At 42.4% G+C, this 14,832-nt stretch overlaps 1 protein-coding gene across 1 annotated transcript in view; it reads left to right on the top strand.

The window, feature by feature from the left end:
* The window catches only part of coro7 (coronin 7), a gene marked incomplete at its 5' end in the record, with an annotated part of 106,460 nt that overhangs the window by 32,467 nt on the left and 59,161 nt on the right, over positions 1-14,832 (top strand). Inside the window, 2 exons of the mRNA XM_083897152.1 lie at positions 3,592-3,675; positions 4,262-4,344. Coding sequence (XP_083753278.1) covers positions 3,592-3,675; positions 4,262-4,344 — 167 coding nt within the window. The remainder of the gene's footprint in view (positions 1-3,591; positions 3,676-4,261; positions 4,345-14,832) is intronic.

Here is a 14,832-nt window from a genome sequence, read left to right as displayed (position 1 = left end):
ACCCAGGACTTATTATCAACTCTGTCTGTGTTTTGGTAGCGTAACTTAAAAGACATATTTGAGAGCCAGGTCAGCGGAGAGTGTCTGTTAATCCATCTTAGAGGATAAAGCTATTTGGGAGCATAAGCTCAAACGTAGATGTATCTACTGAGGGAGGTGCAGAAGTGCAATTTTTAGAACTGTGATCTGATGTTCCTGTGTGCTCTCATTCTCAAAATACTGCAGAACTTACATATTTTCCTTCATAGCCGATAGCGAGAAGTACAAATTTAGTTTGAACCACCTGTGTGGTGGATAAGCATCCATCCATTCTACTGAATGCTGACAATTTTATAGTTCATTCTTGCTTCACTGACAGGAATGTTTCCAGCACTGGAGTTTTGGCCAAAGAAAGGGTAACTACGTGTGTTTCCAGCCTTGAGCAAATAAGAGTCATACCTCACGGGAGCTGAAAACGTTGATATTTTAATATGTAAATTAGGAATCTGGCCTTTATGTAGTGTTGTATCATTTATTTTTTGTTGTCACTAACTATATTCTGAATATACTTTACCTTTCTTGTTGTATTTTCTATCAAACTCAAAATGTTAATGTCATATTTATTTAATAGTTCTGTCAGCCGCCTGTAAAGCACTTTAAAAACCAATTGATTTGTTTGAAAAGTGCAATATACACAAAGTTTGATTAATTGATATCTTTTCACCACAGATATGTGAGAGATGTCTTTGTTTTGCTTTTTGTATCCTTCCCTAAACATTAGATGAGAATTTGAGCACTGCTCTCATATTTGTGTATTAATGATGTTGATAAATCCTGGCATCACTCCACATACATGCATCTACTAATTCCTTTATTGCTTTACTAAAGACGGTTATGATTTGTGAGCAAATTACATGTAAGGCCCCGTCCCATTTCTCCCCCTTAAAATTTCCACTTGGTTTGCAGTGCCCTCAACCGTAAATTCCCCTCGTTGAGGGAAGTGGCTTCCCTATGGAATTGGGACACCACTATATGCAAATATATCTCCCTCAACGCCGGTTTTTCTCTGTCCTTGTAAAAGCTATATCACGAATGTGAATGTTATCTGACAAGTCCATGGCATTTGTGTTCAACACATCCAAAACACTGACAAAACTACCCAGATATAGCAGAACTAGCTAGCTAGCTAGCGGCTATTTGCCAAGTGCTTTGAGAGAGTTTGCCCGTCATGTCTTGAACGACCTTGAGTGTCTTGAAAGGCGCCTTGAAATATAATGCATTATTATTATTATTATTATTATTATTATGTAGCTCCACATGACGGGCATACTCTCTCGAAGCACTCGGCAAATAGCCGCTAGCTAGCTATTTGGCTAGCTGCTTTCATAATTGTCAGTTATTTTCTGACATTAGTGTTCAAAGCTCGCCTGTCCTTTGGATTTATATCAAACCGACATATTCCAACACATTTCGACATTGTAACATGCTTATGTAATATATAACAACAAAATTGTTCCTCTGCAGATGTGGCCGCCATCTTTGTTGAAAAAAAAAATCAGCCTGCTCGCTGAATTCGCAAAGCATCATGGGTAAATTCATCTACCACAAAATCGCACTCCCCCTTGCTCCCCAATATACGAGAACTTGCTGAATTTAGGGTCAGTGCAAAAATTTCGGGTTAGGGGAGGTATTGGGACGGGGCCTATGTCTTCCTGATTGAGCAGAAGAGCACATACTGGGAAGCCTTTTACATATACACAATGCTTAGTAGTTGCTGACAGACATGACTCATCGTAAAATCAGTCTTATTTCTACATCTTATATCCATATTTTCTTAATAAAATAAGTTTGCAAAATATACACTTCCCTCGTGGGGAAGGGAGTGAACTGTTGAAATTCCTCTTCATTGAAATCAGGGAAACAAACGCACTAAAAACATCACCGCCCTAGTCCATCGCTCTCGCCTGTCAGTTCAACTCTTTCAGAAATCTGACATAATGTACGTATCATTCATTGTTCTCAAGGAGTGAAAACACCGTACAGTATAGAAGATTTGGGAAGAACAAACTGTGATGAAACAATGAATTTAGTTCAAAGAAAAAACTAGTGCCTCCATTTTTTCCTCCCGCTTTCTATAAAACCCAGAGACTGGGTGTGTAATAGTATTAGTGATGTTATAATAGGGAGTGGCTTTTGAGTCAGAACTGTTCGGGGCCCACGTGTGTGGTGCCATCATTGTCCTTCACAAACTGGATTTAATAATCTGTCTTCATCCCTATTTGCCCACTTGTTTGCCTCGGTTGTAGATTTAACATTTTGTCGTTTGAGTAACCGACCTTGTGTTCTTGGTAGTTCTATAAACATGTCATCACTGACTCCAACTGTCTTCTATAAACTTATAACTTGACGTTGTATATCTGCTCCTGGTTTCTTTCTTCTGTCTCTACCTCGTCTCCCTCTTGTCTTTTCTGTCCCCCACCTCCTCTCTGTCCCTCATTTTTCCCTTTCACCCCAACCGGTCTAGGCAGATGGCCGCACATCTTTGAGTCTGGTTCTGTCAGAGATTTTTTCTTCTATTAAAAGGGAGTTTTTTTCTCTCCACTGATGCCTCGTGTTTGCTCAACTACTGGGTTTCTCTGCTCTCCATGATGTTGTCTATGTACTTGAGATAATGTATGTTATGATTTGGTGCCATACAAATAAAATTGAATTGAATATAACGAGCATGTAGCCATGCTCCTTAGGGTTAGTGTGACCCTAAAAATGATAACAGTAATTTGAGGAGACACAGTGGGCGTAGGGGCTACTGGCTCCTGGTCCATGGAAAGCTCCATGTAACTCATAGATATCAGGGGCCTCAGTAGCATATTGTAGCTGCGAGACATTACAAATGTTTAGGACTTGACAGATTCGCTTCTTTTTAAAACCCTAGTCACTTACTAACCACACTTTTCAGTAGTTGATGGACATCTATGGATCGATTTAACAGCATCCTGGGGTTTAGTACAATATGAAAACAAGATCCTGCACAATTAAGTAACTTTCCCACTTCTTTTTAACATTTTGTCTCTGCAAACATTCTTGTGTTTCAACACCCCCAGTTGTTTTTTGCCATTAGCACTGACAACATGTGTCATTTGTTCTTGAAGACCACCTATCAAAGCCAGTCTGGCAGTGCTGTTTTGACACATATTCCCCATGGAAACTCTGCAACAAGGTCTCATCAATGTCATGAACACAAATGCACAGATGCAGTTTTGTAATCTAAGCTGCACCCGGGGGGCAAAAGTCGTCCCGTCTGCTACATCAACAATAACAAGTGCTCCTTTCATGGGACAAGTCCTGTTCTGTTCAACCATAAGAATCTGTCAGAGGCACCTGAGAAGAGTTCTGTCTGTTCTCCTTCCCTTCTCTGTCCTTTTCTTCTCCCTGCAAATCATTCACTCATCATGCCTGTCGTTATCTTTAAAAAGACCTCAAGGTTGTGTTTAAATTTAGGGTTCATCTTAGAGACATTGACTGTGAATTCAGGAAGAAGAAGTGGTTTTATTTATTTAACTGTGATGTTCTTTTTAGTGCCCGTGTTAAAAGTTTGTGTTGTTTGTCTCGTAGAGTGCCAAAGTTCTTCTAGCCAACAAGGATTCACGCATCCTGTGGACCAAAGACGACCGTTTGCTGACCACCAGCTTTGATATGGTGAGAAACTCTGCAAGGTGGTGTGATACAGTACATTCAGTTGATGTAGATTTATGCATTTTGAGGTCCAAACTTATTTTTTCAGTCTCAGAAGAAATACGCCTGGATGTTATACTATGTATGCTTATATTCAGCAACTTTTTTAACATAATCAATTTGGAGTTTGGACAATTGCTTCCTATACAATCAGTATCTACCTGACTCAATCACAGTGCAGTTTTGGTATGCTGAGCCGTTTCCTTTAGCTGCCATTTTGACATTCTTTTTGCAAAACATACAACAACCAAACACCTTTGACAGTCTGGACTCACTAGGGTTTGAAGTCGCCAAACAGAACCTCTGACTATCAAATGATTGTACAGTTTTATGCTAAAAACCATAACAAAACTAATGTTTATGCCTGCTTTTCCCTTATTATTACCATTAAACAAAACTGCCCCTGTCAGTGGGTGATATGGCTGTCAACCCAGTATTAAAAAAAGAAAATAAGGTATTGGTTAACCCTTACATGCGTGATCTATTTCTTATCTGTTTGTATGAATTTCACTTTATGTTCGCTGATGCCTGATGTTTATTATGTGTGTAGATGCGAAATCGGGAGGTGAAGCTCTGGGACAGTAGGAAGCTGAGCTCCTCCGTCAGCGCTGTTACACTTGGCTCTTCCAGTGGGTGAGTACAGCTTCAGTGTGTCCACCATAACTGTGTTACGAGTTGCAAAGTTCATCTTCTCTGGCATTTGCCGATGTGGAATGATGTATGGACGGGACACACAGACCACCGAGAGCTCTCACTCTGCCCGTAACACATTTCTGCCATTTCCAGGGTCAGAGCACTGTGAAGGGTCAGGCAACAGTAGAAGACATCCCGACACTTCTCCCTGTAGCTCATGGCCTGTCATTTGCGCTCCTGACCTTCTGCCATAGCTGTATTTATTTTTCCAAACACTCCTGCCAAGGACTGGAGGAGAGTGGTAGCGTGGCTGGGCTACAGAGAGTAGAGGAAGAGAGAGAACAGAGGGGATTATCCATATTAGCATAAACAGGTTATTGGGCCAAGTCATTAAAAAGCAGAATTGACTTCAACCAGGTCATGCTGTCACTGCGGTGGATTTAGTAGATTTATTAACGTGAATATCACTGCATCTTTCTGTTCGAGCAGCTATTGCAGCACAGATTCCACTTGAGGTCTTTGACACAGGTATTTGAGAATCAGTACCGATTGTGCCCTTGTTTGGTTACAGCCAAAAAAAACCAACCTAACTTTGTCCTAGGAACGTAGTCGTTTTTTTCCCCTTCCCTTTGGTATTTTGTGTGTGTGAGAGAAAGGGAGATGAATTTAAGAGTTGACACAGCAGGGTCCCAAATAACAACCTCCGCTCTCCCTCCTCCCATTTCCCCCCCCATGCTCACCACTCATCTCCATTTCCTCCACTTCCTCTTTCATTTCAGTCAGACAGATAGTTGCCTGTCTGAGTGCCCCTTTGGAATCCACTCCATTGTTTGGCGCCAGCACACTGGTCAGATAAGTTTTTTTGTGAACTTTTTATTAGAAAGCAGACTGTTGAAGTTTACTTCACAGCTTCTAGACACTGTTTTGCAGGTTTGGTGATGGTGCAGCTCAAACAGAGTGTACCAAGTGTGAGACCGAAGTGTCCTGCTCATGTGGGGACAAGCTGTGGAGCATCTTTGATGTCTTCTTACTCAGCCACTGTCTGGTTTCATACGAGTCTGTCGACACTTATATCTTAAATCCACAGAAAAGCAGATCATCTTGTGATTATTAAACACATTTCATTAGCTTTGGATTAAGTGTCCTCTATTTTGATTTGTATCATCACTTTGAAGTCTTGCGATTCTGTATTCGGTGTACAGTAACAGCTCGGGTGTGTGCTGCTGACCCATCTGCAGTTTGCCCCCTCCCCCCCATTAAATCACTTCAATCATGCTATCATATGCTGGGATGGTGTGTCAGAAAGCTATGACTCCCAAGGCCACATCCCCTCCAGATGCTTGCAGAACAGCGCTGATATAAAACAGGTAACAATCAAATGGCAGATGAGACCTTGCCCTTGCCCGTCTCCTTTCTTACATCTTTACTGCAATATATTTGTATAACAATGTTATAATTGTAACCAGCTTTTCTTCAACTATAGGTCCACTTACACATTATACACTTTAATCCTCATATTTCTATCTTTCTTTATCCTTTTAGCCAACTCCTTGCTTTTTACTCTTTCCTAATGTCCTCTGGACTGTACTGCTGCAGTAATAGGCCGAGACTCTGTTCTTGTCTGGTAATCTCTGCAGTGGGAAGCGTCCAAAACAATTAAAAAAAAAACAAGCAGCGCTTCAGAAGTTAAATTGAGGGTAAAATGTTTTCACTGCGTCTTATTCTGTCATATTCGTTTAAGGGCTGGCAAAACAGACGTAGTCTGCAATCAGCGATTACTGAAATGCCTGTCCTGTTTGTGGGTAATGAGCAAATGAAACATGTTCATCATTGCCGAGTCTTTTCTTAGTCAAACTGAATCGTTTTTTAATTAGTGTTTCTTAATGTGTCTGGGGATCAATGTGGGCCTCCCAGTCAGTCATGCTAGATCTTTACTGTGCAGAGTCTGTCCTGGACTGCTCTCAACTCATGTTTGTTGTCATGGTGGGTTTTCTGAAGATAATCAGTTCTTAGCTCAGTGCATGCCTCTTTTGTTTGACAAAAAAAAAAGACTGCATGCAATAATCAACAAGAGAACTTGTCTGCATTTTTCTCTGCACTTGATGGATTAAGCCGTGACGGAAAGAGGAAGCTGAACGTTTAACATTCACAGTGGGGTATTTTGTCCTGGTCAATTAAGGCCTGAGGTACATATAAAGATGGACTTGTTCCTATTTCTTGTCTGGTTTTAATTAAAATGGCCGTGGTAAACATAGTGTGTAATTGGAGCAGCAAGCCGGCTCGTATCAGGTTAGCTGTGCTCGTCCACAGCATTCAGTTGGGCTGTTTTCTTTGGAGTGTCACAATATGAAGAGGCCTGGGAGCATGAGCCAGTAAAACGGGGTTGTGGGTGGAACATAATTTGGATGGTGAATAATAGAGGGGAAATGTTTATTTTTTGGTTGAGGTTAAAATGGAGACTGAGAAACTGAGACATGGAGAGGGGTGTTTTAACTTGTGTAAAAGGTAGCTATTACTGCAGGCCTGTTTTTCCATACAAGCTGCACATGGAGACATTGGAGAACAGCATGGATCCCTGCACTCCTCCTCCTCCTCCTCCTCTCCTTCATGCGTTTCCCTCTATAAACCTGAATTATAATAATGAGCTTAATTGTGCCTCTTAACCAGTTGCAATCAGTGAACTTTACAACCGGACAGGATTGCAACCAGCTTGAGACGTAGTCATAATTATCCATGCAACCTCTCTTCAGCAGCAGCATATGCAGATTCACCACACTCAACAGAGTTAATACAGCAAGGTCTTAATGTTTGTGTGCCTGTATAATAGCTCGTAATCATGTTATGAAGCTGACAGGGAGTTCTCCAAGGGCCATTTGCTTATGATTCAGTATGACCAAAATGGTAACCTCAGAGATTAAACCCGAAACTCTGCAAGTCTTCAGTTCCGAACTTTGTTCTACTGCCTCTCAAGTACTTTAACACATGCAAATGAAGACATGTATATGACATTTATACATCATAACAGACACTTGGTGCTGGAGGCAGCTATCAGAAGACTTGCTAATGTTGCTAAAGCAACAGAGAGCTCCATTTGGCCTTAAATGCATAAACATGATTTAATTGGTGAGCCCCCAATGCCGGAATATTTGCATAATGTGATTTGATTGGCTGGAGCTCGAGCTCGAGCTGCCGCTTGAAAAGTTTCATATTTCTCAACGTTTGCTCCATGCACTGTGAGCAATTTGAACCAACGGAACCACAATAGGGTTTGGCAAAGCTTGACGCAGCTCCGTTCAAAGTTAATAAACTGCTCTTTGGTTGACGCCGCCCCTGCGTATAAGCGAGCCAGCCGTCTCTTCTCACCTTTGCGTACCTCTTAAGCTCTGTCTTTCTTCTAGCATGAGGCTGATTAAAACTGATTGCTTTGACCAGGTGCCCCCCCCCCCCCGACTATCCAGCCTGCCTATTGGTAAAGACATATAAGCCTGTCCCTGGAGAGCTGACCTCACTGTTTTCTCAACCCAGTCACGGGTTGCACAAAAACTCACCCTCTGAGGAAAGCAATGCTGACAGATTGTACTGTTGAGCTGGGAGAACAAGGTCTTGTGTGGTGGATAGGTGGACGAGAGGCCCTCAGGTGTGCTGCATGCACTCACTACTCCTGTTGGCACTCCATAATCTATTTCTGTATGTTTTTCAACCAGGGTCGTGCCGGAGAGCAGGGCGCAGTCATTGGGTGTAATTGAGCCAAACTCCCTTTAATCAGATGGATTGAGGAGAGGCCCATTCCCCAAAAGGGAACCAGACTTTTTTTTTTTATAAAACAGTCCCCCTTTCTCCTTCCACAGCCCAGGCACTCTTAAATCAGTCCCAGCTGAGGGCTTTCCTGTGGGGATTAGGTGCAGCTTGCAGCACTGCTAACCAAACCAGACCCCAAAAAATGCCTGCCTGAGCAATAGTTTGACCTTGTTACCTTCTCCGAGTTAATTTCTTGTTGTTTGGTTCAGCCCATAGACTCGTGTTCAAGGTGAAGCGAGAGAGACCACAATCTTATGATGATCCACAGGGTCAAGTCTACAGTCGAGCTGCTGCACCCACTCTCCGGGATGGCCTGGGGGGGATGGTACAGGGTTAAGATGTGACCGCACACGCTCTGTCAAAGAACCTGAAGTCTCTGTTCTGACAGTTGAAACATGGTTTCTGGAATCTGTTAGCCATTTGGGGTTTCAGTTTGTGATTCAGTGGAGGGGGGAGTTCAACCAGGAGAAGAGGATGAAAAGGGAGGAGTGAGCCCTGAAATTCTCTCTTTTGTAATTTTGGACATATCGTGTTATTTGTGTTTATGGAGTTTTCATGGAAACTCGTGAGGCAATCCCTTTTATTTTTGACTCAAAAACACCTCATTGTTGAAAACCCTTTGCTCTTCTCTCAATCCCATGATCAACTAAAAGATTTACTTTTCTGTTATTTAAGCGCCATCTTAGACCTTTTGTCTATTTATCCCCAAATCCTTTTTTTTCTTGAAATTATTCACAGATGAAATGGCAACGGGGAGCTGAGTTTGTGAAGCTGCTGGTGTATGGGATTCTAGTTAAGTATTTTTTTAAGCACAGATCTTAATGGAGCCTTTTAGAACTGGTGAAATAGCCATGGAAGTATGTGGAGCGTTTGGCAGGGGATATTTAATATAATTCACAGAGGGTTTTGATTTCATCCCACAGGTATGTGCTCAGCACTCCAGGGATCAGAAGGACCCTTTTGTGTGAACTCGCCACAGAAGAAAAAAAAAAACGACTCTCCCTCCTAAATTCAGCTACCTCCTTTCTTCCTTACCGCCTGCTTTCTCCTATTCCATTAACCTTTTCTCTGCTTTATTTCCCTTTTAAGGTTTGGGTTATATTTTGATGTAGACTAAACGGGGGATGAATGGTCAAAGGAAGCTGCTCTGCATTATGTGGCAGTCGAGAATGTCTTAATGCAGTTAAGGTAGCTGCGCAAATGACTCAAAAATGGAAGGCTTTTTCTTGAGCGTCTCTAATCTGAGAGAGACAGAGTCAGACTTCACTTTCCATCCATTATTAAAAAAAAAAAGAGCAGTAGACTTACACTTGCAGCTGCAGATACTGCTTTTTCTCCAACATCTGGAAAAATATATTTTCCCCCCTTTAATAAAAATGCACTGGCAATAACATTTGGGATCGTTGCCCTAACCAAAGCCTTCAAACTAGTTTGAGCTGTCTCAAGTCCATTTCAGCACTTTCCTCCCCGTAGCTGAACACTTGATGGAGACGTGATGAAGGCTGGGTCTGCAGAGGATGCAGGGCTGAAGTTAAATAAACAGGCTATTATTCACAACACTTGGATGCAGTACTACAGTACTAATGATGCAAAGAGGATAGGCAGGTTCAGGATTTTCCAAACTAACAGTAGCTTGTGTAAAAAAAATACATCTCCATTTGTTCTGTAACTATCCTTAGTTTTTGTTCTTCCAATCATTTTTATTTTCATTTTGTTTTTGCTTTCTATATTTCTGTTCCCTCCACAACTCTCTTTCAGCCCATGTATTTGTTTTGTTGGGCTCATGGTTGTCTCTTTCATGAGGTTTAGAATCCGTAGAGCTCCCGTTTTTTTAAATAATGCCATGCTTCTGCACGCCAGACACCTCTTTGGACGCCTGCCCACCTCGCTCTGCTGTGGTACAAAGAATGATTTGAGCTATGGAGAGAAGTGTGTTTCCCATTAGCCGTCGGTTTCCTCTGCCTTGCACCACGCCCACTGCTGCCCTGCAGCCTGGCCCCACTGCTGCATCTGGGACTGCTGCAGATTGGCACCCTGTCACTGCACACCTCCATGGACATGAGGTGTGCAAATGCACAAAGGGAATTACAAATGCACAAAGGGAGCAAATATGGACTGTTATTGACGCACAGAGACGAGAAGTAGTTGTTCATGTAGAGGCAGAGGCAGATAGACATCTTAAATTACACGGTACGAGATTACATTTGTGCTCATTAGATTCCATTTTAGATAATGACATGCAAATTCAAGGGCACACCAACTTGAACTTGAAAGACTTTGAGGTCACCATGAACTGCCAGAGACAGTTCCAGTGCACCTTTAAGCAAATACAAAACAATCTGATTAAACCTAAATGTAATTTTTTGCATTTAAAATCAAGATAATTCACCATCGATACTGTCTGGTGAATGTAGACTGATTTTCTGATATGAGTGAATGTGTTTCTGTACAGTTCCACTACTGCTGTGATGGCATCTATTATGTGTTACAGATGAGATGGTGTTTTTCTGGCTCGTTGGGCCTTCTGTTACTCTGGTACAGGTTAAGTTTTGTCTCATCTGTCTGTAACACTCATTTCCATAATAGTTCCCATCCTTGGCGCTTACCACACTGTACATTTAACGTCGTTGCAGACTCTCTGATGACATGTTGGTGTTTTCCTGTCTTGACCGTAGTTCAAGGTTCTCTTATGTTACTTATGTCTTCTTTGGTTTACCAGACTCTTTGTAGTCCTTAAGTACCAACTCAGCTATCATCTCTAACCTCTAAGTTTTGAGCGTGAGTCAGTGCTGATGCAGAACATTTCAAATGCAGCCATAAAAACAAGTTGACAAATGACACAGTCAAAATGCTCACAGCCAACCATGATTGCCAGTAGTATAAGCAAAACCAATCAAGTAATATCTTAGCCAGTGACTTTTCCCTTGTGTAAATTGCCTGTCTAATATCTGCACAGCACTCATGGACATCTGGAACTATAGCAAAAAATGGACCGACTTTCCTTATTTTTTAAATTGAGCTCGAATGAGCAGACTTTTCCTATCGTTTAACCAAGAAAGCAGGCAAGGTGGGATGTCTGCTCATTGTATTCTCATTTTATGATCGTGTTTCCATAATGGAAAGCAGTGATCCTGGGCCCATCTTTGGCAAGGCCTACTGTCTGAGAAGGAAAACTTGAGGGGGAAAAAAAGAAGGAAATTCTTTATTAAAGAGGCTGGTTTGTCAGTGGCAGGTGGGATACAGGCTTTTTCGCTGATGTCACTTTCAATGTGGGTCCTATTTGTCTGCCCACACTGTGGAAACATGTCAGTGTCAGTGAGGCAGGAATAATATGCCACGGTTAGTTTAATGGGAAAAGTGCTGAGCCACGCTGCTGCTGTTGCTTATCATCTGCTGATGTTTGTGTATGCATGTGCTTTTGGTACTTGACTCGTAGTGACTCACTGTTTATATACCAGACAACAGAGGGGGGGAGAAAAGAGCAAGGAGAGGACCGAGCAGCATCGCCGAAAGGATTTCAAATTTCACTCATCTCCAAGGAAATGTTATGACAACAAAAGCTGCTCTGCACCTGCAAGTCCTCGATGCTTTTCCATCAAAGGTTGCAATGTGTGTGAGTCAGTGCAAGTGCACTTCACATAAGAAGATTAAAAAAAAAAAAATGTCATCAAAATGTAATTGGGTAGAGAGCTGAGGAGGTGGTGGTGAGCAGGAAATTATTTCCTCATTGTGCAAAACAAGTTAGAGTGGGAGAGGGAAAGAAAAAGGTTGAGGACCCTCAGGGGGAACTCCAGTTGGTCTTTAGTCTTGTGTTCTCTGAGAGAAACCTCTGTGAACGTACCTTCTCTAACCTACCTTCTCCCCAGTATGAGGCCAGCTAACATCATTTCAGCAAGGTCAATTAGTCAGCCAGCTATTGTATGGATGCTTTGTGTGGCAGATGACTGAGTTTGGGACAAGTAGGAGTTTTTTTTTTGCAAAGGTTGGTGCATGAAAGCCCTCTATTGTGACTTTGCCATCTTTTGTTCAAAATTTGTTTTCTCGGTCAAAAACAAGATGACAAGGCAGGCAGACTTCAAGTTTAAATTCAAGGTGGTTTTTTTTTAGTTTTCATTCTGCAGTTTAAAAGTGCAGTAGCACCTAATAAAATGCAGTGTTTGGCAAAAAAATGGACCTTATAGCTGCAAACACATTTGATGGTTGTGAAGGGGTTCCCGTTTGGTTCTTGGCCTCCTGTCCTGGTCCATTATCCAGCAAACTGTGTGTTGGGGGACTAAAAATAAAGTGCGAACGGACGCTACATAACATGCTATTCCTTAGAAGACATTTGGATATTCGCCGCCCCTTACGCAAACACACAGAAACATTCTTTTTTATTACACCTTCTATTATTCACGCAACATTTTTCTGCCTTTTAGCTCACCACTAATATAACAGGAAAGTCCACGCACTTGTTCCTTACTCTCTCATCTACGGTGGAAAACCTGAAATACTGTTCTTGAACATGCCACTTTTCAGATGCTTTGGTGTCACAGGAAAATTTAAGGTTACAAATGATTGTCATTGTCTTGTGTTTTTTTTGGCTGCCCCCGCCATGACTTCTGCTTGCCAGTGGGGTTATTACTTCAGATGTGTGATGGGCTTCTAGGCTGTGGAAGAAAAACAGGTTTTTACTTTGAGTTTAACCCCCCCCCCCCATTACATTTACATTACATTGTTTCAAAGTGAGATTTCAATTTGAAAACACTCACTCGTTCAGTATGTGAGGTGACACAGGTGGCCTTCACACAGCAGCCCAACCATGAGCTGGAGGGGCTGCATTCCTCCCTTCAGTCACTTTTGCATGCATGCATGTAGCTTCCCTTATGCCATACTGTCACACACACACATGCCTCGACGCATCTGCCAATTCTTTTCACACTCAGACCATCACAAAACAGCATTCATCATCACTCTGCAGTGTTTGACGGGTGGAGTGACATCGTCTTAATCATGCGTGTCTTTTGCACAGCCGTGCGTTCATGTGTGGCATAGTTGATACTTTAAGAAGATAACTCTTTGAATCTAAAACACAGTGTGGATTCTACTTTCTTTATTTCTTTCTTTTGGCAAACTACAGCAAGGTCACATTGACAAATCAGTCAATGTGACCTTCACAGCAAAAGCACCGCTCGTCCAAATAGCTTCTTCACTTCCGAGTTTTAAGTTCTCTCGGCTGAGGAACTCTCTTGTCCGGTTGCCTACAGCTTACTCCTAAAGATGACTATGCCCTGGATGAATGAGCACCTTCACAGTCGGTTGCTTTACGTTTCACTACAGTTTAAATGGTAGTTTTTGCTGTCAAGGTCACACTCACTGATTGTAAATGGTCATTTTAAAGCTGCTATGCCTTCCCAGTGTTGCACCTACATGTTTACTATATCCTGCTGTTTTCCCCTTTCCACTGTGTTGTGTTTTATACGAGCTGTGTGGACTTGGTGCTTGGAGAGAGAGAGTGAAAGAGTTACTGCCTCACAAAGCACCTTAGACAAACATGTTTGACTAAAGGACCGGTGCGGAGAAAGAGAGAGGCCCCCTCGGATGGAAATACTTGTTCTTTAGAGGCCAAAGGGACAAAACTGACGAGCTGCTGGGCCTTTCACTGTGACCTGCTTGGGTGGTGTGCAAGGAAGACGAACCTTTCATCAGCACTGGGCTGAAAACAACACTGGCATGATTGATGATTGAGGATAGAAATTTATATACACGTGTGCCGATGAGGTACCCGGTATTATTCTTTACTGTTCCCCTCACATCCTGGCCATCGTGGTCCATCCACGGTCCACTGCTGCTGTGAAGCTGAGGGGGCACTCGCAGCTGTGAGCTGCCAGGATGTGCACCTTTCCACACTTAGCTACAAGCTAACTACTGTGCAAACTGTCACAGAAGCGTATGCACGCTGCAAATTCGGTCAACCCTGTCCTTCTTTTTTCAGTTAGGAACGTCTAACCTCGTTCAATAGTTGGCCTCCAGAAATGATGCACTGTTGCTCCGTTCATCGTTTGGAGACATCGTGTGTCCTCATTCTGTGATAACGTTGGCCACTAGCTTTTTAACTCCACACATAGTTCTTTGACTTTTTAACTTTTGTTTTTCTATCGATTGATAAAACAAGCACAGCTCTTCATAAAGCCGTCTTTGCTCCACTTGGACCCTTCTTCACTCACTTACCCAGTTTTACAGGCGCTGCTAGCGAAGGAGTTCAAATCCTCCCTACTTTCTCAACTCAACAATTAATGTGCTCTTAAGTCTCAAAATCAATTAATGCAATTGTTTGCATTACTGAAGTCCGAATTAGAAAAAATGCATCCTGTGCTATTACACTTAATCTCCTCTCTTCTCCTCTCCTGTCATCTCTCTGTGTCTTGCAAACACTGTAATGGGGATACAACAGGAGTGGATCACCCATGCTTGGTAATCACATCCTGCAGACATATTGTCTTGGAATAACACAAGCATGCTCAAGCATCTCCTTCCTAAAAGTCCGCCATGATGACTAGACTTAAGTCCCATGAAACTATGGGCAGGATGGGATGCTGGGGGAGATGGGGAAAGACAGACTAACTGACAACGATGGGGACAGAAGGATAGAGAGACAGACGGACAGAAAGAAAGACAAATGGAGGGAGACGTGTTGGCTGCTGGGAAAGA

The sequence above is a fragment of the Microchirus variegatus genome (assembly GCF_963457635.1).
Source record: "Microchirus variegatus genome assembly, chromosome: 10".
NCBI lineage: Eukaryota > Metazoa > Chordata > Actinopteri > Pleuronectiformes > Soleidae > Microchirus > Microchirus variegatus.
This window is presented reverse-complemented; position numbering and strand designations above follow the sequence as displayed.